This window comes from Coturnix japonica, chromosome 4, assembly GCF_054131305.1.
Source record: "Coturnix japonica strain WE chromosome 4, WE-NBRP24, whole genome shotgun sequence".
In the NCBI taxonomy this organism is placed as follows: domain Eukaryota; kingdom Metazoa; phylum Chordata; class Aves; order Galliformes; family Phasianidae; genus Coturnix; species Coturnix japonica.
This window is the reverse complement of record NC_140666.1, coordinates 63,981,440-64,003,974: the sequence shown is the minus strand read 5'-3', so window position 1 is coordinate 64,003,974 and position 22,535 is coordinate 63,981,440. Positions and strand designations below refer to the sequence as shown.

Here is a 22,535-nt window from a genome sequence, read left to right as displayed (position 1 = left end):
ATATTTACCTTCTGATGAGTCCATCATCCTCATGCTGAGGTAACTGCTGGCTCACTTCATCAGGCTCCAGCACAGCATGGCACTTCAGTAGACTCCCACCTCACACACAACACCAACAAGGAGTTCTTTCTAGCAGCCCACCTCCATAGCAGGACTTATCTAGCAGACCTTTTCTTTTGCTTTGCCTGCTCATGAGTGAAAGTCTCACCCTCTCCCCAAACCTGTGTCCTATAGCCATAATGCAACCCTTCAGGTGCAGCCCAGGGTACTGAGGATGCTAACTCTTATTAACCCCTACAATACCAAAGGGCAGCACTCAGTGCACAGATTTCTGGGAGAAGTAAATTTTTACCAGTTATTTAAAGAAAGTACACATGACAGCATGGAAGAGGGGAAGAAAAAAACACCAGACTCCTCCCCCCGACACACACACACCTTTGGGATTTCTGTGTGCAGTTAAGAAAAGATTAAAAATGAAATGGCAATCCTTTTACCATTAAGAGCATGCCAAAACAACTGAGAAACAACTGTAAGCCAGAAGAACAGTCCTCTGTTTTACTAGTCATCTGACCTGATAAAAATTTATATCAGAATGGGACAGATTACTCTCTCTCTTTCAAACATATATGCTGCAGTCTGCCTAAAGACCTCCAGGTTTCCTTTAAACATGATCCCAGAGTGTGAATTCCCATCCTGGCTAACCTCTGTATACTTCACATTCCTTTTGCCCTTGTGTACTCATAGTCTTCACAGAATTATAAGCAATATTACATTACCCTTAAGAGTTACCATTTTCCCCCCAGCAAATCCTCTCGTTAGGAACATCTAGCTTGTTAAGGAAATTCTCTTCCTATGTTTACTTCATAAGAATTTAGGTCAACAATAACAATGTTTTCCAGTGTGCACATTTTTGTTTGTCTAGAGTTTCAGTTCTTAAATTGCTCACCTTTCTCTTTGTTGACTCACCACCACCATATATACTGACTGTTAGCATCAGGCTGAAAGTTCAACATTTTCCAGTTCTCTGTCAGCTAACAAATCTCAGAAATCCTAACGTCAACTCTCCCGTGACTGATTCAACTTTTAAAGCACACAGTTCATTGGTTTTAACAATGTATTTTTTCCCTCACACCATACACGTCGCACCATTCCACATGACACCAAATGCTGAGCAGTCTTCCTGAAATAGCAATCTTGTAGTTGTAAACAAGGCAGAGTTGTATTAGATTCTCAGGAGTCATTGCTTCATTTATAAAACATAAAATATTGCATAAAATATTTCTGTTGTTTTTTACCTCTCAAAAAATATTTATTTCTAGCTTCATTGTTCATTTCATTTTTAAAACATTCTCTGTTGCCCATTGAGAGACATCTCAGGATGCCATTGTCTCTTTTGCTTTAGTTGTGAACATTGTATCATCATGAAGTATATCTGTTTTCTGTAATGTACTAACATTCTTAAGGTTGCATAGAAAATACATATGCAGAGGAACAAAATGAGCTTAAGAAGATCACCCAGTTCTAAACCCCTGCCAGGTAAGCAACAAAAAAAAAGCCCTACAAAGCTCAAGTACAACTCCAAACATAGCCCAAATGTGCTGTCAAAAACACGTGAGACCTCCTGCCACCAAATGTACTCAGTGCACTATGCTAGAACACCAATCAGCTTCAGCCTTCATAAACAGGCTTCGCTGTCTTCTCCTTTTCCTCCCACTGTTAATTCTACCTTCTGACCTCTCCGCTGCCTTGTGTTCATAAAACCCTGCGCACAAGACCTTCACAAGACCAAAGAGATCCTGTGAGACAGCAGTTGAACTTTACAAAAAGTTTCTGTTGGCAAATTCCCATCTTCCCTTATGAGGCACACATTGTGACACTCTCTTAAACAGGGTAGCATTGCTATTTTATCTTGCAACCAACCCACAAAGATTTTGGAAAAAAATTCCCCACCTTTCATATTTCAAGCACACACACATATCCATCCATATCACATTCCTTACCTCTCAGGCTCCTTCCACTACTACCTCTGCCTGCTGACCCCATCTTTTTATGCATATAAATCCCCCAGCAGTTTCAGTAACAACACTGACCTGACTAGATTGGAGTATTTGCTGACACTTCTCACAGACAAACACCTAAACTGGATACCCTACTCTGTAAGTCTCTGCTACCTGGCTATTATTGAATTATATTGGCTTATGTCTGCTTTGCAGATATTTACAGATTCTGGAAGGTATGAGAAGGATATCCTCAGCATTTCACAAGATGGATGAAATAGTACCACGTTTAATAAATATAATGATTTTTTCCTGACAGCTAATTATTATGTGACACCAGAGGCCTGGTGGGAAATACAAATCTAATCATAAAATCATAGAATCATAGAGTCATAGAATCGACAATGTTGAAAAAGACCTAAAAGATCATCCAGTCCAACCGTTCATCTATTACCAATAGCTTTTACTAAACCATGTCCCTCAACACAACATCCAGTCATTCCGTGAATACCCCCAGGGTCAGTGACTCCACCACCTCCCTGGGCAGTCCATTCCAGTGCCTCACCACCCTTTCTGAGAAGTAATACTTCCTAATGTCCAGCTTGAATCTCCCCTAAATACCCCTAATATCATGTAGAGTAATAAGAAACAAGAAAAACAAACAAAACAAAACAAAAACTTATTTATTAAATGTATATTAATTCCAGATTCATCTCCCTGATTTTGCTGTTCATGCCACTTTAGACAGCTAAGTCTTTTTCCTCAGTTCATCCACCCATTGTCTCTTTTTTTTCAGGACCTCAGAAATGTCTAAACACAATAGCTGTCTGGTATAAACATCTCTTGTGTTTAAGCTGTCTAACATCCAAAATGTGTTTTCCAATATCATCTACTACTCTCTATACACTATACTCAGCATACTGTAGTCATGCCACAGCCAAAGGAGATATTGTGCATTTTTGTTGCTACATCTCCAAAATGACAATTCAGAAGCTACGGTTGCCCAGGAAAAAACAAAAACAAAAACCCCAAATCACCCCAGAAGAATGTTTCCATAAACATATTTTCAAGAAGCCAGCAAGGAAAGTAAGAGAAAGGTCAAAAATTTTCCATTTTGGAAATAAAGATCAGTAGAATAGCAAATAAAAAATGGAAAATTTTACCTGTTAAAGAGGAGAAATCAAAACATCCTGAAATAAGTGGAAGAAAAAAGAAAGAAAATATCGGTCTCTAAACAAATCAGATGATCATGAGGACACCAAGAACAAGAGGCAGAGGGGGACGGGAATTTTAAAAAATGGGCAAAAACAACAGAAATCAGTACAACAGGAAGAAGAGGTCAGCATTCAATAACAAAAGATAACGGAAGCAAGTTGAGGTGAAAAGAAAGCACAGAATAGATGCCCTCATTTGCTTTATCAAAGTAGCCCCCACACTGTTTAACCAATCAGTTTCTAGTGCATGAAGCAAGGAGCTCAGTTCTTTTCTTACCTTCTCTACCACAACTCTTACTCCACTCAAGTCTTCAGCAAATGCTGAACCTACTCCCTGCTCTGCAAAACCGTGTGGCTCCCCTCTGTTTACTAGTCTAAGTACACATCCAAAACTCAGTTGCACTGTGGGTTTGTGCTTTTTGTTGGTTTTGTTTGTTTTTGTTTTTATTTTTGCATAAATCCTTCCATGTTAGAGTGGAATTTGAGGGGAGATAACACACACAAAAATACTGCAGTCCTTTCCTTTCCCCATTTGCTCTATTACCTATTACAGACATTATGTTACATATTCTTTATTTTTCTTTCCATCAGACTGGAAATACATATTATCCTCTTCATTATAAGTTTTGCTTCCGCTGCACTGAAGCTCACCTTGTGCTTCAATGACAACATATTTTCTGGGCTGCTTCCTCCAACTTGTCTCTGAAATAAATCAATTGTGCAAGTAAAGCACACACTGCATGCTCATTAAAGGCAGTAGCATACATAAACTCAACATGGTCATGCAAACACAAATTAATCCGAACTAAGATATGGAGCGCAGATGTATTAAATAGGTAGTGACTCTGTGAGTAAAACTGACCTTTTTTCAAGTGCATAGTTCCACCAAGAAGCATGAGAACTTGCCTAACACCACTGAAAAAATGTTTACAACATCCCAGAGCTGTCATATTAATCTAGTCTGCTGCACAGAGCAAACATAAGGCACAGTAAATCTCTGGGCTCATCCCTGATGGGTTGGTGTACAAGGAAGATGTCCCAGTTGACTCTTCTCCAAGCTTTATGTACAGCAATGGCCACATCTGCAAAAATCATATGAGGAAGAAGGTGATGTAAGAAAAGGTTTAAGCTATCTTCAGTAAGTACCACTTGTTTTAGTCCTGGTTCCATGGCACAGTGATCAACTCCATCAAACATTGGCATTTTGTGTACAGAATTAACTAGATTGGAAGCAACGATTATACTTAATGAGGACTTCTAAATTCTAGAATATTTAAATGAGTAAATATGCTCATTTACCACTATTTTCCACCACTACTGCATATAGACATTTTTATCTGTCTTCAAGTAAAAAAATGACAATGGGAGAACCACATTTGAAAGTCATTCCAGTAATTACTGAAAAGGTAACAATGAAATTTGGAAAGGAATTTTCATATTAGCAGATCACATTAGAGATTTAAAAAGCCAACAGAACTGTGATAAATACCTTGACATCAACTGTACCTAATTTTCTACAACTCTCAATATACTTGTAACCACTGAAAGCGTATGCTTCAACAGAAATCAGTATCTGTAATGTATAAGTGTCTGTAATGGTGCTATGGTATCTTATGAGTCAGTCATTCAAAATACAACTCCCATTTAGGTTGTTTCTGTGCTTATTCCCTTTAAAGTTCCTAAATATTGCTAACTGACATGTTCCCCTTGTATCCATAAAAAGGTAACTTGGTGCTTTCTTAGTAACTCCTGACACAGAAGCTGTGTTGACAAACAGATTACTAACAGTGCAGAAGACAAATATGGAATAAACTAAGCCTAACACTTGTTTTGTGTGGGCTATGCTGCAGATATGATATCAAATTAAGGATTAGGATATTATCAAACAATAGCAGAACCTTAGCTCCCGATTTAGTGAGCATTTTTGTTAACAAAAACGGATGTGGAAAAGATGGGTAATAATTATTTCAAAGAGAAAATCAATCAGTAAAAGGATTTTTAAAAAGCTATTGATCTTCCTATCACTTTTCCCTGTACTGACATTCTCAAGATAAGTGATAAAAAGGTAATATTTTTGACCAAAAGCAAAAAATAAAACTAAGCAAAACTTGTAAAAAAAAAATAAAAAATTATATACTCAGTTTATTCAGTATCATTTGAAGAGTGAAAATGCCAGGATTGCTTTCAGATTATTTATTTTCCCATAAAATCACAATTGTTCAGTAATAATGAAGTGAGACAGTTAAATTTGTGATCCTTTCAAGTAGTGTTATGCCTGTTTTCTTTATTAGACAGATAGCTGTTCATCAGAAACCACCTAAGGTGGATTCAGTCCAAAAATAAATTCTTGTTCAGTAGAGATATAGAATAAAATCTCTCTATAAAAGAATTAAGAAGTAGTAATAACTCTACCATTCAGATATGCTAGCTATAACCTTGAATCACACCTGTAAAGATGAACGGACAAGCTACCTTATGCCTCTATTACTTTCTTATCATGTCAGTTGAATTTGTTACAAAATCCTAATAAAAAGAGCTTTTTTTTTTTTTCTTTTCTTTCAAACACTGCTTTGTTCCATTAACTAGATGAAAAACACTAATTTATTTAGTATGAAACACTGAACATTGAACAGTTATCAATGGTTAAGATAGAATAAACATAAGCAAAATGAGCCTTTTTAAGGGATGATACCTGGATACAACGCTATAGCTACTTCAGTTTATAATAAGCTCCCGCATCTAATACCACTGAGTTGTCATTGTGTATTTTCCCCCCTTCTTTGATGTTGCATTATTCACATATACATAATGTAACTTTGGAAATGTCATTCCTTGCTAATGGCTCTATATAGTTTCCTCATCTCTTACAGAAATAAGAAATACAACTTCAAATGATTAGTATTGACTTCTTATAATGTTACGTTCAGCTGCTCAGGTATAAAGAGGAGGATGCCACAGGAATTAGAGTCAAGTGCTGGTTCTCCATTTGCACTAATGAAATTGCAAGTTTGTTCAAGAAATAAATACAAAGAGCCTGTGCAGCTAAAAAATAACAGTGATATAAGTATTGCTAAATGCTGCTAGGAAATTGAACACAACAGTGTCATCAGTACTAATTCAGGTTTCAGAAATTCAGTGGATGCCGTGTGAGCCATCCACAGCATTTAGTCAATGTCTCAGAGTACACAAAAAGAATAATTTTACATGATGGTTTGTTACTCTTTACATATGCAAATAAAACTAGAAATAATACATCTGTTCACAAACACAATCAAGGTTGTATGGTAAATTGTACAAATCATATCCCTGGGAAAGAATTTCAGCTTTAGAGAACAATGCACCTTCAGTGGACCTTGTAGCAAATCACCACTAAAATTAATCAATCACGTCAGACATAGATATAATCAACATAATTGAAATTTATGGTGATAAAAATTGCAACTTATTGTGATCCAGCACAGACACCTTATGAATAAAATCTCTTAATTTTCACAGTTAAGTTATTGCTGCATATTTTTTCATAACTGAAGATCAGAAAATTGAAACTTAGTTATGACGAAACATATTACAAAGCTGACAAAATATTTCTGTTAAATACTGCTAATAAAAACTCTCACAGTAGTCTTAAGTTTTTAAGCTATATCAGATTCCTTGAAATAGATAATGATTACTAACAATGACAAGTCTTTATTAGACTGGTCATCTAAAAAAGAGAGATATTGCAATTAGATTTCAGTGTAATCCAATGAAGTTTTTAATGCACACCATGACTGATGAGAGAGGAAGTGAGATATATTAGCCTCCATTTTTTGGTGGTTTTATAGACTTGGGGAACCTGCCTACTGAGGAAGAACTCAGCTTTCAGTAATTTTGCCTGATAAACAAAGCAGGCATTTATCCTCAACATCAGCTAACCAGCTGGTTCTAAGTCTTAACAAAATGAGCTAGAAAGTATGACAGGTTTCTGAAGATGGAAGACTTTGATAACCTGTCAGTGATCACTTCAAACTACTTTCTGTGTAAATGAGAAGATAGTGTTGGTAATGATGCTAGGAAGGAAAACATCTGATTAAGTCACTCTCAACATGTGATAATAGAAGCAGAAAATAGAATAGAAAACACTGTCAGTTTAAGAAAATTGGAGAGGCGTAGGAATTGCCACACAGTGAACAAGGGATTTGCCACAAATATATGTTAATTTCTGCCCTTCAAAATGTCACAGAAGCTGAATTCATTAACTCCACCTTGTCCATGTGTACTAAAGTACAGGTGCTAAGTAAGTTAACTGTTGCAAAAGAGGAATTGCTGAAAAGGAAAATAAATTAGAAATAGGGTTAGAGTTAGGCAAGAGCTCTACTGGCAGATCCTTATTGCTACTTCCATTGGAGTTGCGAAGGGTTAAATGAGAATCCGCATCTGTAACAAATCCTGCTAAGGCAGATATGGATTCATCTGCCAAAACAGGCTTGCCAAGAAGCTTGCCCTAAAAATTTATCTTCTATGGGACTGACTCATTTTCTGAATATAAGAAATCCAGACGAATTTGCTGACAAATGTCTCCTTGTGCAAGATTAAAGTGCAGGTCTTTTCCCTTTAGAGGTCATATGATTGTACTACAGGTTTCATTCTTGCCATCATCTTCTTAAATAATTTGAATGTATTAGTTTTGCTCTCCCTCCTTAAGAGTAATGAACAGGGTTAATGCTTGTCAGTGAAAAAGGCTACCTATATGGCCTTCTGTATCTGGTTAAATTCTCATAAAAGATAAAATGGCAGTGATACAAATTCCTTTTACAAATAAAACAACTCAGAAGTCACAATAATCTTCTCTGACTGCATAGCTTAGCAGCCTGTGCTGCTGCTGCTGTGTTTTGATAATATTTATAAAAAAGAAAAGGAAAAGAAAAAAGGACAACTCCGCTCATACACTGGGAACAAGAGCTTAGATCTGATAGTATAAATAGACGTCATTAGACTGATTATATTCTCCTTAAGTACTTCAACTTTCAAAGGTGCTTGGCCTTCTAATTACTTAATGAACATGCAAATTAATTATTTAAAAGAATTATTGTGTGCAGCTCTGTCTTCTTAAAAATCACTCATTCCAATGAGAGAAGTTCAAACATGTAAGGTTCATCTATTGTTAGCTTCAAACAGCTAAATAATTCTGGGTTCAAATTAGCTTGCAACAGATGTCATTTTTTCAAGCTTCTTACTAAACAGATTGGCACTCAATAGAACAAATGTACCCACAATGTTCTTAAAGGTGTATTTGTTAAATGCTGAGATATGAAGCAGTCTGTACCCTTTTGTCCAGTATGAGATTACAAGCAGAACAAAAAAAAAAAAACCACAAAAAACAGCTTTTCACAGTTTGTTATCCACATCAGCTAAAGTGTGCATGCTGTGACTTCATTATTTCACCTCAGATGCACATGCAAGGTAAATTATTTTTCTTGCAAAACTGAACCTGTCAAAAGCTTCTGGTCCTAATTATCTCTCTCCCTCAATGTAATGAGTATTCATCCTAGACATAAGGCAATCTCTGTAAATCTAAGAAGTCCTCTGAAGTGCTGAAGGAAGTCCTCAAGTAGAGCTGCCTCAGCCTTTGGCCAGTCACCTCTGCCTGCTCCCACTTCACAAATTCCAGAGGATCAAAGACTGTTCTTACTCACTTTTCCATTGGGCTAATTCACAGAGGCTCCCAGCACTTTTTCTGCTTCAGATGTGACCATGAACAACAGCAACCAATTGAACATTACCTAGTTGGATGTGTGTGAACAGAATCAAGTCCACAACCCACAAAACAGGCATTATTTGGCCTGTAGCCACTTTGATATTTGCATATTCAAGCCCATCACAGGCTCCAGCCTGGGATGTGCTCAGTTCAGCAGTTTGTGAGAAAAAGATGTTAGAAGTCAGTCAGTCAGTACATTTGAAAAGCAGTTCTCTAGAGCAATAACACAAACCTAATGGGATATGTAGGATTGATTTTTTTGGAGACTAAAATGAAACCACGAATGTGGCCAGCTATTGCTCATATCATAAACTTGCACTCAACAGGGCTTACAGCACCTGCTAACGTGCATAATCTAGGCCCTTGAAGAGCTAGCATTTTGGCAGCCAGCACACACTTTAGCCTCTTTTAGTACATCTTTATGCTTCTGTAAGTAATGCTAATTGAGCTGTGCCTGCGCTTCTTAATACTAAACCTTCATTTGTTGATTAGCTATTCTCAGCACACTGTTTTATTTTCCAGATGCATCTCTTCTCTTATTTTGCCTTTGCTCAGTATAAATCAGTAATCTAAAATTAAAATACTTCTTAAACTTTTACTGGTAGGCAGGTGCACAGCATCTAAGTGTAATATTAGAAATTGTCAAGAAACCATACAGATACTCTTGAGATGAAACAGATTTCCCTTAGTAATGTGAGAGTAAAATACACCAAATTGTTGAGCTTCCAGTAGTGCCAGCTGTGATTACCTGTGATTGCTCTTGTTGTATGCTAAAACCAATTCTTGGATCAAAATAAGTGGTCTATCTTTACGTTGGGTCATTATACTTTTTGCTTGATTATTATTATTCTATTTTAACTTCATATTGTCAGAGTAAGTACCATCTTGCTCCACAAGGAGTAAGATCAAAAGAGAAATTATTCAAAGAACCAAGTACCCCGCAGAACATAGATGTGTTCTGCTCAATCACAAAGAAGCAAAATTGCTCTTGAGAGGTTCTTAGTGATACCAGACTAAATATTCACAAGTAGGCCAATAGTCACATATAATAAAAAAATGGTGAGCCCACCCAGGTGATGAAGGGGCCTCTCTGGCTGTACAGCACACCTTTCCCAAAAAACAGCCTATGTTCAAGAGACATTTCCCCTTCAGTGCCTGGCCCTTATATGAACTCCACCCTGGGTCCACCTGTTCTTGTGGTGTGAGAAGCACAAGTGAAAAAATTTGCCTGTGCTCCCTGGGTCAACTACACCCCTTCAACCAGGTGCTCAATTGCCAGTTCAAGCTGTGCCCTAATAGCTCCCCTACAAGATGCAATAGTGAAGTTATGATTATATATAAAGTTCGACCAAGTACAGGCAAAACTGAAATATCTATTAGTCCTAACTGAAGTTAAATTTCAGTTGACTGAAGGTAGGTTGTGTTATTTCATTATAATGATGGAATGACTGAAAACTCAAACATCTTCTGGTTTGATCTTCTTTGTGTCAAATAAGTTCTATAAATGAGGGTATAATTATTTCAGTTTTATAGAAGGAAAACTAATCTATAGAGAGATCAAGTGTCATATCCTAGAGGTAGCGTTAGACCTAAGTTTTTCTCTTTCTTTACTATAAAGCTGTAGCCTCTTTGATACCAGCATATTCAAACACATATCAAGCACCACTACAAGATATGCTGAATCCAGTAGTTTGCCAAAATTAAATATCAGTTACAGTCAGTTAGCACATTTAAGAAACAGCTCTTGAGAGCAATACAATAAACTGAATGGTATATGTAAGACTAGGAGTGCACAAGGAGGAGTTTTAAGTGGATTTTCCTGGGGAAAAAAACATTTATGCAATCATATACGACATCTCTCCCAGACACTGCCTGTTTCAACTAAAATGGCTCTTTCTTTGAGTTTTATGCAACTCAAAAACTGGCAAAACAACAGAAGTAAAGGTAAACAACTTGACAGTAACATATCTGGTTTTCCTGAAGTTTTATGTGTAACTTCCAGTTACCCATCTGGAATGCCAAGGAGCATGGAAAAAAAAAATGATAAGAATGGCTTACTGGAGAGTCTCAGAAATCTGGGCAAAACCAAGCTCCATTACTTTTGCTACCCATGCAGTAACTTGAATTTCATTCAGTATTATCTCTTAATGGCATCTGCATTTATAGTCAAACAAAAGTGAGGATGATTTAGTTTCCAAAGATTTTCACAGCCATAGGGATATTTGAGTACTGTAATCAGTGCCCTGTGGATACTATGAGGCATCCATCCATAGGTGGACAAATAAATGGGAGCGTAAGTCAGAAATCAATTAAGTTGTTTCTATCACAAAATAATGAAAAATGTTAGATAATTTCATAGTGATTCTTCTAGGCCAGTTCTCTTTGACAAGAACTTTCCATTATAGAATTAGGAGTTTTATGCACAATTAGTTCCATGAAAACAATCACAACCTTGATGGAATTGTTTTTACTGAGTTGTTTTTTTACTCAAGGCTACTTCTGTGACTCCACAATCAATGACAAGGGACTACTTGTCAAGATGACTTCTACTTCCAAAATGATTTCCATTCAATACATCTCCTGCAACAGGGCAAAATGTTCTCTGTTTACCCTGTTCTCTTTCTTCAGATAATACTTACAAAAAATAAAATCTAACTGTAGCATTGCTTTTCTTCTTCTTATATTTAGATACCTCTAAGTTTCTATCTTTTCCTTGAACTAATTTTCTCTCAGTCCTTTCCATAAACCTGCTTATTCTCCTCGGTGACATAATAAGTAGCCAGAATCCACTGTAATCCTGCATAATTTACATGCTGGTTGTGCATTGTTCACACTTCATTTGATCTGCTGTCATTCTTTCTTAAAATGGCATCAAACCAAGATTCCCTTCTTCTTCAAGAAACTAAGAGTATTTGAAAATATCTGTAATTGAAAACAATAACTGAAAAATAATTACTACTAATTTCTGGTAATTGTTATTTGTAAGAACTGATAACTATATATAATAGGGTGCCAAATAAGCAAAAATCAGTGAAGATTAATTTTAAAAAGTGCTGCCACAGAAAATGTGCTCACTACTACTTAGCTAAATCAGTCAAGACACAATTGATCAATCAAATGCTCAATCCTGAAAGAATACCAGATCTGAAGAAAAAATGCCATTTTCAACAAAATGCAGGCATTAATTGCCGCATTTGGGTTTGGGTTTAATTATTTCTAGAATTCCCACAATGCTATTCATAATGCTGTTGTCTTCCCACTGGCACCATTTCCACCTCCTTGGTTTGTGAAAGTGATGAAGACCTGGAATTTTCACATTACAGAATGCAGATAAGCTCTTGTTTTCTATCTACTATTTGTGGCACAATGTGCCTGTTGTCTCTCTGAAGCCAGTGGCTTCAGAAGGAATACAATCAGCCTGGAACTTCAGAGTTAAGTTGCTGCCTTATTCATTATTCACTCCAACAAAATCTAAAAAGATCCAGTAGGATGCTGAATGCAAATCAGTGCAGAACTTGATTCTTTGGTCACTAAACACCTTGAGAAAACAGGATGGTTTCTGCTTCACTCATTTCAGTAAGTTGTCTTAGGGGTGCTTCCAGTTGTTTATTGGAGCATACCAGGGAGAGTGGCTTTCTGGGTGTGTCATCTCCTTTTCTTTACAATTACAGTAGCTTCAAAAAATAACCATCTATCTCTTTCTAGAAAGAAAAATGGTGGAAAAGTTGGAAAAGGTATTTTTCCAAATGCAAGAAAATATGAAGTGAAAAGCTTTGAAAAATGATGACATTACAAAGCAAATGAAGTTAAGCAAATATTTTCCCCTAAATTTACAAGTAATGACAAGAAAGTTACAGCAAGAAAAGATACAGAAAGAAAAGTGTGATGAGTAATGAGTACAGTAGTGTAAACGTCAGAATCCCAGTTTCTGACCCCATACTGGTTATTAACATACCCTGAACACTCAAGAGAGATTAAAATTAAAAAGTGCTGTAACTTGCCCAAAGATTTTGTGAGCTTATTCTGAATGTTTCTTTTCTATCATAATAGTATGCAGCAAAGTAACTGCATGACTGCAGTGAAACACCTAAATTTGAGAAAATCTCACCTCTTGTTTTGAGGTTCAGAAGGTTCAGTATGTGCTGTGAAGGGTAAAGATAACTAATAAAATATCAGTTAACAATTCGGTAACACCTCTAAACAAGTAATTCCTTCAGTTTCTATATAACTTATTTTCTATTTATATAACCTGAGGTAATTCCATTGCTGTAAAACAAATCACACTATCTCATCAGATTATTAAGTACTGTATCACAGATTGAGCTACAAATACTACAAACTCTCATATTAAATAGAACCTTTTACAGGAACCTGGCCTGGAAGCATTGTGCAAATAAATAATTACACTCATGTGAACTGTCTTTAACATTTTTCTGAGCAAAGACTTAATGTGTACCTTCCAGATTGTTAAAATCTAGTGAGGATAAATAAACTTTACAGTAATCATTACAATTCCCAAGGAGCAATGATTTTCAGATTACTGCCTTTTATTACCATACACGTTGTCTTTGTGGGACACTTTTGTTTTGCAGATTGTCATTTGTTTGTTTTAGAATGCAAAATGGTTTCAAAGGAACCAGAAATATTTTTAAAACATGAATTACTGATGTCATACTTCTAAGCCAATACATTAAAATGGTATCCCCTTAGCAACTGTGTGTACTGAGTGATGCTTAGTGTTGGATTAATCACCGTGACTTTTTGTTTTGTTTTCCATTTATTTGTTTTTCCATCTATCTTCATCTTTTCTGTACAGATGTTAGAGGGTTTTTTTGACAGAAGATAAGAGTAACTACCATGAATCAGCATCCTCTCAAGAAGCAGACATCACATGTCAATAAATACCTCTGCCTTACTATCCCAGGCTGAGGCTTCAGGAATGGAAGTGAAATGAAATACTGGGAATGCAGAAATTACACTGAGACTGATTCAAAAGTGGAGAGGATTTTCATGGGTAAGCATGAAGAACAGAACAAAGCAGGACAAAAAACTGGATTTCTCAGCAAGAAGAGAGGGCTGTGTGGAGAGAGAAAACATCAATTCTAAACAAAGCTGCAAAATGTTACCTGTTAGATAAGCAGTCACCCATGCATACATCTTGCCAAGAGGATGCATAAGCTGGCAGATCAAATGAACACAATCAGCCCTGAATAGGTTGTATGAGCTGGCACAAGATGCAGATAATATTAGCTGAATTTTTGGAACAGGTGAGACCAGGTGTAGCAGTACTGCTGACCACCGACTTCAGTTAACATCTCATGCTCTTCCATCACCTCTCCAGTATTTTTACCAACACACACAGTAAATGAAAGGAGTCCCTTCTTACATGACCAGAATAATATTAACTACAATATAGATGTCATCACACTGGATATCTGCATTGGCAGTTTCAGAAAAGATGTCAGGCTCCATATGTGAAAGCAGAATTGCCCTCTCACACATCATTGTCCCTGAAGTGTACACTCAGGTACATAGAGGCAGAGTGGTATTTCTCTTCACTGCATGTATTGCATTTGTCCTAAATACAGGAAAAAAATCTCAGAACAATTACTTGTCTCTTTGAAGAGCACTGTGCTTGCTTGAAAAAGAAAAGTGGTTGACTACTAATCAATATTAAAGGTGCTGAATTCTTCCTAAAGGACCTCTGATTAATCTGTTTATTATTTGAAGAAACCATCACATTTGTTGATTTTGATACCACCTGTAAGACTGTGTCGCTTTTGCTGACCTTGAGGTTTGCTCTGTGGCTAGGTTTTATACTGACACTTGTCTCCTAACCAGCTAAGGGGTTGCTAATACTGACAAGGATGTAGTCTGATGCAACATATTGGAAGGAAATTTCTTAATTCCCAGAGTAATAGTTCTGGTTATGCCAGAAATTGTCATGAAACCTCTTTGTGTTTACTAGTGAAAGCAACACAAAGTTTCCAAACGTACACTTTCCTTTTTGGTGCTTGTGCCATCCCTACTTTCTGCTGATTTTTTTTTCTCATGGGACCTCCTTAGTTCCATTTTCAGTGAATCATTAAGGCTGGAAAAGACCAGGAAGATCATCTAGCTCACCTACCAGTCCATCCCCACCATCTCCACTGAGCCATACCCTCAGTGCCACATTTACATGTTTCTGGAAAACCTCTAGGGATAGTGACTCCACCACCTCCCTGGGCAGCCTGTTCCAATACCTCACCACTCTTTCTGAGAAGAAAGTCTTCTTAACATCCAACCTGAAACTCCCCTGGCACAGCTTAAGAATATTACCTCTCTATTACCTATTGCTGTTATCTGGGAAAAGAGGCTGATTCCCACCTCACCACAGTCTCCTTTCATGTAGCTGTAGAGGTGCAGTCTTCCCTAAGCACTACTCTCACCAGTGGAGAGAATGGACTTTGTGGCCATCGTGTACTCTTGTCACAAGCCAGAGGAGGTGAGGTATGGCTCTGAACCCCTGTGGGTCTAAACTGCAAACATGTGACCAAACATCCCAGCAGTGAGAAAAATGTCAGCAGCCCCCTCATGGTGCAGATGCCCTTTCTTTGCAGGTGAAGTTTGGGCTGATCCTCATCTCCACTTTGCCTTCTGATTAAAAATATCTGACCTTGTGAAACTTCACATCTCCTTCTGGGCTGCCCCTCCCTGTCTAGTGAAACACCCTTGGAGGTCTGCTGAGGACCAGGCGGCTCCGTCTGTTTCCACGTGTCCGACCTGGATCTGGCGGCCCCCTGCTGCCAGCTCTCCCTAATTTTAATCTTCCCCCACAGCTTGATAACCTATTTTCATGCACCTACAAGGACATACACGGGTTTTCTTTCTATGTACGAACATCTGTAGGGGGGCGGGGGCACGGCGAATGCTCAACCTCCAGCCCAGAGGCAGCAGTGCCGCGGCACCTATGTAGAGGCATCTCCCCCCTATTTAGAGCTTCGCTCTGCAGAGAGCAATCGGAGCGACTGCTCTGTGGTGCCCGTGTATCTCTCTGCGTCTTTTGTTCACGGAGGGTGAGGGGATGCCGAAATCGAGCAAACCAGCGCTCCCCGCGGGAACAGAACTGCCTTCTGCAGTAGCTGCAGAATGCTGGAAAGGGGCAGCCCTGGGGGAAGCGCTGCCACCTCAGCCCCGGAGGTACGAGCTGCCGCCACTGCTATTTTTATCGAGGTCTCCTGGGCAGGGCCGATAAGTGAAAAAGCCGCAATAAATGTTTTTAAATGCTCCCGACGATGGCTTCAAACATTCATCACCGCGAACTGCCGTTGTAGCTATGCCATTTCCACCAACGAACTGTTTAGGGCAGGTCCGATGTAGCGGCGGAGGCAGAAACCCATTTTCCGTGGAGCCCCGAGGTTTCGGGTACCCACCCGAGGCAGCCGGATGAAGCGTTGTGGGGGTGGGTGCCCGGTGCCCTCCCGCACACCTGTGCTTGGTGGAGAGCGGAACGGAGACAGCTCCTCCCGCAGCCTCTGCTGTCTTCAATAGGAGAGTTCCTCCACCCGGTGTGTCGCTCAGACTACTGTAAGCGAGAAGCCTTAGAATCCTCGCTTACCGTCTGCCCGTTTGTCTTCCGCAACACACACTCAACGAGCACACAGTGGCTCCCCGTTTCCTCTGCTTTGCTTTTAGGGAGTGGCGGACACAGCCCACGCGAGCTCCCCCTGCGCTGCGGGTTGGGGAGAAGGGGGGGATGCGGGGGCTGCGGGCAACGTCTTCGTCCCCGTGCAGTGGAACACGTGCCGTCCCCAGCCCGCCCGCAGCGAGGAGCTTTTTATAGCAGCGGGAGCAGCTCCGAGACCGGCGCTCTCTTGCCTCGCTCGCTCTACTCTGCTAGTGCAGCGTTAGCTGCATATGGGGGAGAAGGGGTGGAGAGTTCAGTACGAGCCTAATTAGGAGACGGCGTTAACCACGAGAACTAAAAAAAGCCCAAACGCTTCACGGCACGAGTAACGAACCCATCGATCCCCCTCCCTGCCTATGAATGAAGCAGCCGGTGCTGAATGGGCGGCGAGGCCGGATGAATGAACGGGGAGCGGGGTGCGCATGAATGGGGGAGCGCGGCGGGATGAATGAACGGGGAGCGGGCGGGGACGGGTGGCACCGCGGGAGGTCGCTGTGGCGCCGCCGCCGCCCGGCAGCTGGAATCCCCCGGCCGCGCACGTGTCGGCGCGGGGGCGGCTCGGTGTCACCTGGCGGCAGCGGTGGCGGCGGGCGGGGCGGGGGGAGACTATAAAAGTGTCCCGGCGCTCTGCGTGCACACTTCGGGGAAACTTCCTAGGCGGAGCGCGATGGGCAGCTCCGCGCCGTTCTAGGGCGGCCGGCCGGCCCTGCGGCGGAGGGTGGCGGCCGCCGTCCCGGCACCGACAGACGGGAGGGAGCCCGGCCGGCTCTCCTCCCCCCGGGGAAGCGGCGGCGGGATGCGAGCGAACGGCAGCGAGCTGAACGGCACAGCTCTGCCGCGGGACCCGCCGGTCGAGGACTCCCCGCGCCGTCCGCCCTGGGTCACCTCCACGCTGGCCACCATCCTCATCTTCACCATCGTGGTGGACCTGCTGGGCAACCTCCTGGTCATCCTCTCGGTGTACCGCAACAAGAAACTGCGGAACGCGGGTAAGGGTCGTCGGGGGCGGGTGGGGGGTGGGACAGCTTTGTTCTGTGGGGAGAACCGCTTTGTTCTGTGGGGAGAACTTTGCCCCGTCTCGCTGAATGGGGCCGGGCGCTCCTCGGGCTCCTCCCGAGCCCCAGCGGCGCCGGGTGCCGGGACGGCGCGCTTCGCTCCCTGGCGGCTGCAGCTATTTTTAGCACTAGCCACCGAACCGTGGTGCTATTTATAGCTGTCGGCGGTTCCCACCTAGCAGAAGAGGAAGACATGGAAGCATCTAAGAACGAAATTGAGCACAGCGCTGGGGATGCTGCTCTGACACACGGTGTTACTCTTCGTACTGTTCTGATTGGGTTGCTTCGAGTTAGACAAAGTCTCTCCTTGCCAGTAGTAAGGTTGTAGCTTCGAAACAAGCCGAATGTTAAATTACAGATGCTGCAGGATTCAGAAGAAGAACAGACACGTGATTCCATGTTCTTTGGTCACCTCTTACTTGTTATCATGTCTCTGTGGAATGGGAGATGTCTGACAGAAAACAGGTTTAGGCATGTTCCGAAAAAATCTGTAGTTTTGAAAAGATAGATTCTGTGATGGTGTATTGAGTAAATCCCTCTTAGTTTGTGGATTATTGGTCTGACAGGCAGGAACTTCCTGAGATTCATTCTGCTTTATCACGTCAGGCCAGCTGCTGTGCACGTGTTCCAGATCTGTGCACTCAAAAAGAATTTGTGCACTGAAAGAATATGGGAGTATGTGAGGGGAGCTGTGTTGTTAATGAAAGCAGGATTTCACTCTGTGACAACTGAGATGCTGGTTTTACTTTTCTGTTGTCATGACCGGCTGCCTGATTATTTGGTAGCCAGTTTAAAATTGGGGGGAACTTCTTGATCCCTGGCTTTGCTGCAAGCTGTCATGGTATAGCCGGCATACAACTTTCTAAGGCTCAGCCAGGTCATTCAAGTAGATTGCACACTTGTCTTTCATTCAGCTGAAATACAGGAGCATCAACGATGATGATTCCAACCCTCCCCACCCCCCCCACCCCCCGCCCCCCGGCGTTGCCATTGATCTAAATTCCAAAAGCTGTATCTTGCTTTCATTGATAGAAACCGCTCTCACTAAAGCTGGTAGGGCTACACTGTGATACTTAACATGAGATGAGAATCAGACTCCAGCAGGTCAAGTCACCATTTGACTACCTTTGTTTCTTGAGATTTTCTGATGAATGAAAGAAGGGTAGAGTTACCCACATCACTGGGGGTTATTCCAGGGGGAAAAAATAAGGGTAATATTCTCCTCCCCCTTAATAAGTATGAACTTCTCCACTTTAGTGGGGAGTTTATAACAGATGCTTCTGGTAACAAGTCTGAAATAAATGTGGTGCCTGTTCTCTGGAAACATAACTGAATCATGGGGTTTTCTGTCTGTGCATATTTACTACTGTAGTTTCTGTGTAATCCCTCTTGAATCTTGACACAATCACTTATTCATTCTTACTGCATCTCTCATTCTTGCCTTTTCTGTCACAGTGGCTGTTATGAACTGCAACAAACTTGCAACAGTTTTCTCCTACAGCTAGGAGAAGAGCGTTCTTCTGAATACAAATTACTTTAGGCTGGAATATGAACCAGATGCTGTTCTACACTCTGAAGTAAACAACTGTTGAAAACAAGTAGATGCTTAGTATATGATGGGAAATGTACACTCTGTTTTAGGGGGAAAAAACAGTAAAAATAACTTTGAAGTACCTGATCAGGTAGGTTACAAGTCCTTTTACTCAAGGGAAAGATTCTTATTACGTGGATAAAAAGAAACTTTACAAAGACAATGCTAAGCCTCAAAAATATCTGCAAACTAATCTGCAGATTATCTACAAACTAATTTTGTCTAATCTGACAAAAACCTGTACCTGGGTGTAATTTCATTTATGTGAATGCTGCTGCTAATCTAGGCATTGAATTCATAAGTGTTGATTCAGGTGGATAAATCTACGAGTAGAAAACTTTGAACCCTGTGAGTAGGAAGAAGTGTTCTAATTTTGATAACAGTAATTCAGGTTATTCAAGAAGAGATTACATTGAAAAAGTATAATCTAATTTACATATATAATTTGCAAGTTAATTAATTGTAAAGATGGGTACAGTTTTTTTTACAGAGCTATAACAATAAAGGAATTGTTGACTTTACAAACTTTACAACATCCTGTGTTAATAAGTCTTGCTGGCACATTTATTGAGGATAAAGGACTCAGGATGAAAATTCCACTGGAGAAAGGTCAGGGAGGAACAGAAGATCCCTCCTGAAGAAAATATCTTATTGAAGACACTCTTCTTTTTATTTATTTTTTATTTTTTTTATTTTTTGCAAGAAAGGACTAACAGAAATAAGGATTATTTAATACTTTATCAAAAAGGTGGATTTGGGGGATTCATCTTTGCATCTCTATTATAAAAATATATATATATTTGGAAGATTTCTGCAAATTGAACCTGTGGATGTATGTTTTTAAAAATGCACTGGGAAATAGTAGACTAGAAAAAACCACCTCAACAAGTGGTATAACCTTCTTGACAGTCAGAAGGTTAGTAAAAGACACTGATCAAAGCAGTGGAGTCAGTATCTCAAAGAAGTTTGTTTCAGCAAGTGAGGAGTTTCTGAGACTACAGACTCCTTCATAGTCACAAGCATGGCTTCAGTAGATGCTCTTCTAGACAAAGAAGCTGATGATACAACTGGTAGGATTCTCTTTTATTTAATGTATTTGACTTGTAATAAGTTTCATAGTTCTGGTCTGGTTTTGTTTTGTTTTTTAATGGTGGCTTTCTAATTTTAAACAGGCACCTGACACCAATTCAGTTCTTAAGGGAACAGTTGTGATTTAATGCTGGTCGACAAAGACTGAATTTGGTTTATGATGTCTGATCTTTCAACTTTGAAAGAAATTTTAAGGGGAACTTTCAAGGCATAAGGATTCTAATACCCACATTTTGACAGTATGGCAAAGTAAACTTAAAATTGATGTGCTTTCTTTAATTCATTTCAAGAAGAATGGGAATAGTTCGTTTGAAAAGGAAGTTTGCTGTAAATCATCTTAATATGTTTCATTTCTCATCGCTAACATTCATAAATCAAAAATAGGGTGATTCAACAAAAGTTCCCCCCTGAAATATGAAAGAAGTGGCTTTAGGGGAAGGTAGCTGAAATGCTAGTAGTTTTTCCTATTAGTGACTGCCAGTATCCTTATGCCTTTGCTGTTACCCGCATCAAGAAAAACAATGCATCAAGAACAAAGTGAAGGAGCAGCTATAAGTCTTTAACTATGAAGTTTAGTTTAAAGCTTGTTTTATTAAAAAGTAAGTTAATGCACACCTACCATTTTGGTCGTGGAGAGGTTGGGTACTGAACCACTAAGGCCAATGAATAGAGCTCTCTTAAGAGCTGTTGTCCCTCTTGTTCTTTTCCTTTTGACACTGTTTTCTTGGTCGGATTGGTTGCCTCTCCTGGGTATTTTTTGTACTGATGTTCAAACGTGCCCTGATTGTCCCTCAGGAAAACTTCTGTGACAGAAAGGAGCCTTCAGCAGGCAAGTTAACAGCTCCTCTAGTCTCATCCTGGCTTTTTTGTACCTTGTCTTTCTAGCTAACAGGGAACTAGTGCCAAACTTGTAAATAACTCACACTGCATCAGGGAGAAAGATGTGTTCACACTCTTCTCTCCCATCTCTGTTCTGTGCTAGATGCATCTGTGTTCTCCTGGTTACATGTGTCCTTGACCCAAATGTTTTGATAATAGAACGTTAGCTTTTAGTACTACTGAAGAGAGAGTCCGACATTCCTCAGGCCCCATGGCCCTAGAGAAGCAAGGTATAGTTACTTTTGCTCATGCTAAAAGTTAAGGGTATGTTAATTACTTTTCCAACTGAGATGGAAATGAAAAGGGAGAATCTTGAATTCAAAATCTGCCACGTCAGCACTATGTCCAAGCAGTTCAGTAAAGAAGGCTCTGAGTGCTCAAAAGAATGAGTTGGAGAGCAATCCCCCATCAAAATCTGTTAAGATCAGTGAAGTCTTTGATGGATGAGCTAAGGAACATGTCTACTTACTACTGTACTGTCTTAAATCTGGTATTTGTTAAATAGCACGACCACTGCAAAATTGGAGGTATAAACTATTAGAAGGAAACCTGGAAGTTTTCCAAATTGTCCTTTATAAAATTATATGCTCTGAACAGTGTAAGAACATGCTTGTGGTCCTCTCAGTGTGTTTTCCAGAGTATGAATTTTCTCCTTAAGCTGGGAACCAGTTTTTGATAATCAGATGGGAGATATCACCAGCCTTATCAGAATATGTTTGTTCTTGATGATGTTTTCTTAATTCTTAAGACAATTTTTAATAGTGTATCTAATGTTATCATTTAAATCTAATAAATGAAACTCCTGTTGTGAATTCAAACTAATGGAATTATTGGTTTTGTTACAGGTGATCCTTGGACTTATTTTTGTGTCCTGAGAGAAAATGGGTAGCCTGACAAGTATTTGACTCAAGAGATAACTTACAGAAGATCAAGTTGTAGGACAAATTCAGGGTTCTGATGAAAACTGAGATGCTGATGGCATTATTTCAGACATGAATAACTTCAGGTATTAAAAATGGTAAGCTGACTGGGAGGGGAGAAAATGTCTAGAGGAGAAGCCAAACCCTGGCAATTGTTGAAGTTTAAATAAAGCTGTTCCTCAGAGTGGTTTTGATGAATAATTTATTGAATCAAGGGTTTTCCGGAAAACTGCTTAAATGGCACCATCCTGTCAGTGACCAAAGATACAGATGAGTATTTCAAATAATTAATATTCCATTCTTACTAATACATCTGTCAAAGCCGGACATGGTAGTGCTTCTTCTGGTTTGCTGCTGCCAGCGCATACTTCCATACGATACTGTTTT

General features: G+C 39.8%; 1 protein-coding gene across 1 annotated transcript; it reads left to right on the top strand.

Moving 5' to 3' along the window:
• The first annotated feature begins 17,158 nt into the window (after window positions 1–17,158).
• Window positions 17,159–22,332, top strand: LOC107313687 (melatonin receptor type 1A-like). The gene is made up of 2 exons (XM_015862147.3): window positions 17,159–17,603; window positions 22,074–22,332. Exons 1-2 carry the CDS (start codon window positions 17,411–17,413, stop codon window positions 22,115–22,117), a joined length of 237 nt encoding a protein of 78 aa, XP_015717633.2. The 5' UTR covers window positions 17,159–17,410; the 3' UTR covers window positions 22,118–22,332.
• Window positions 22,333–22,535: the final 203 nt, after the last annotated feature.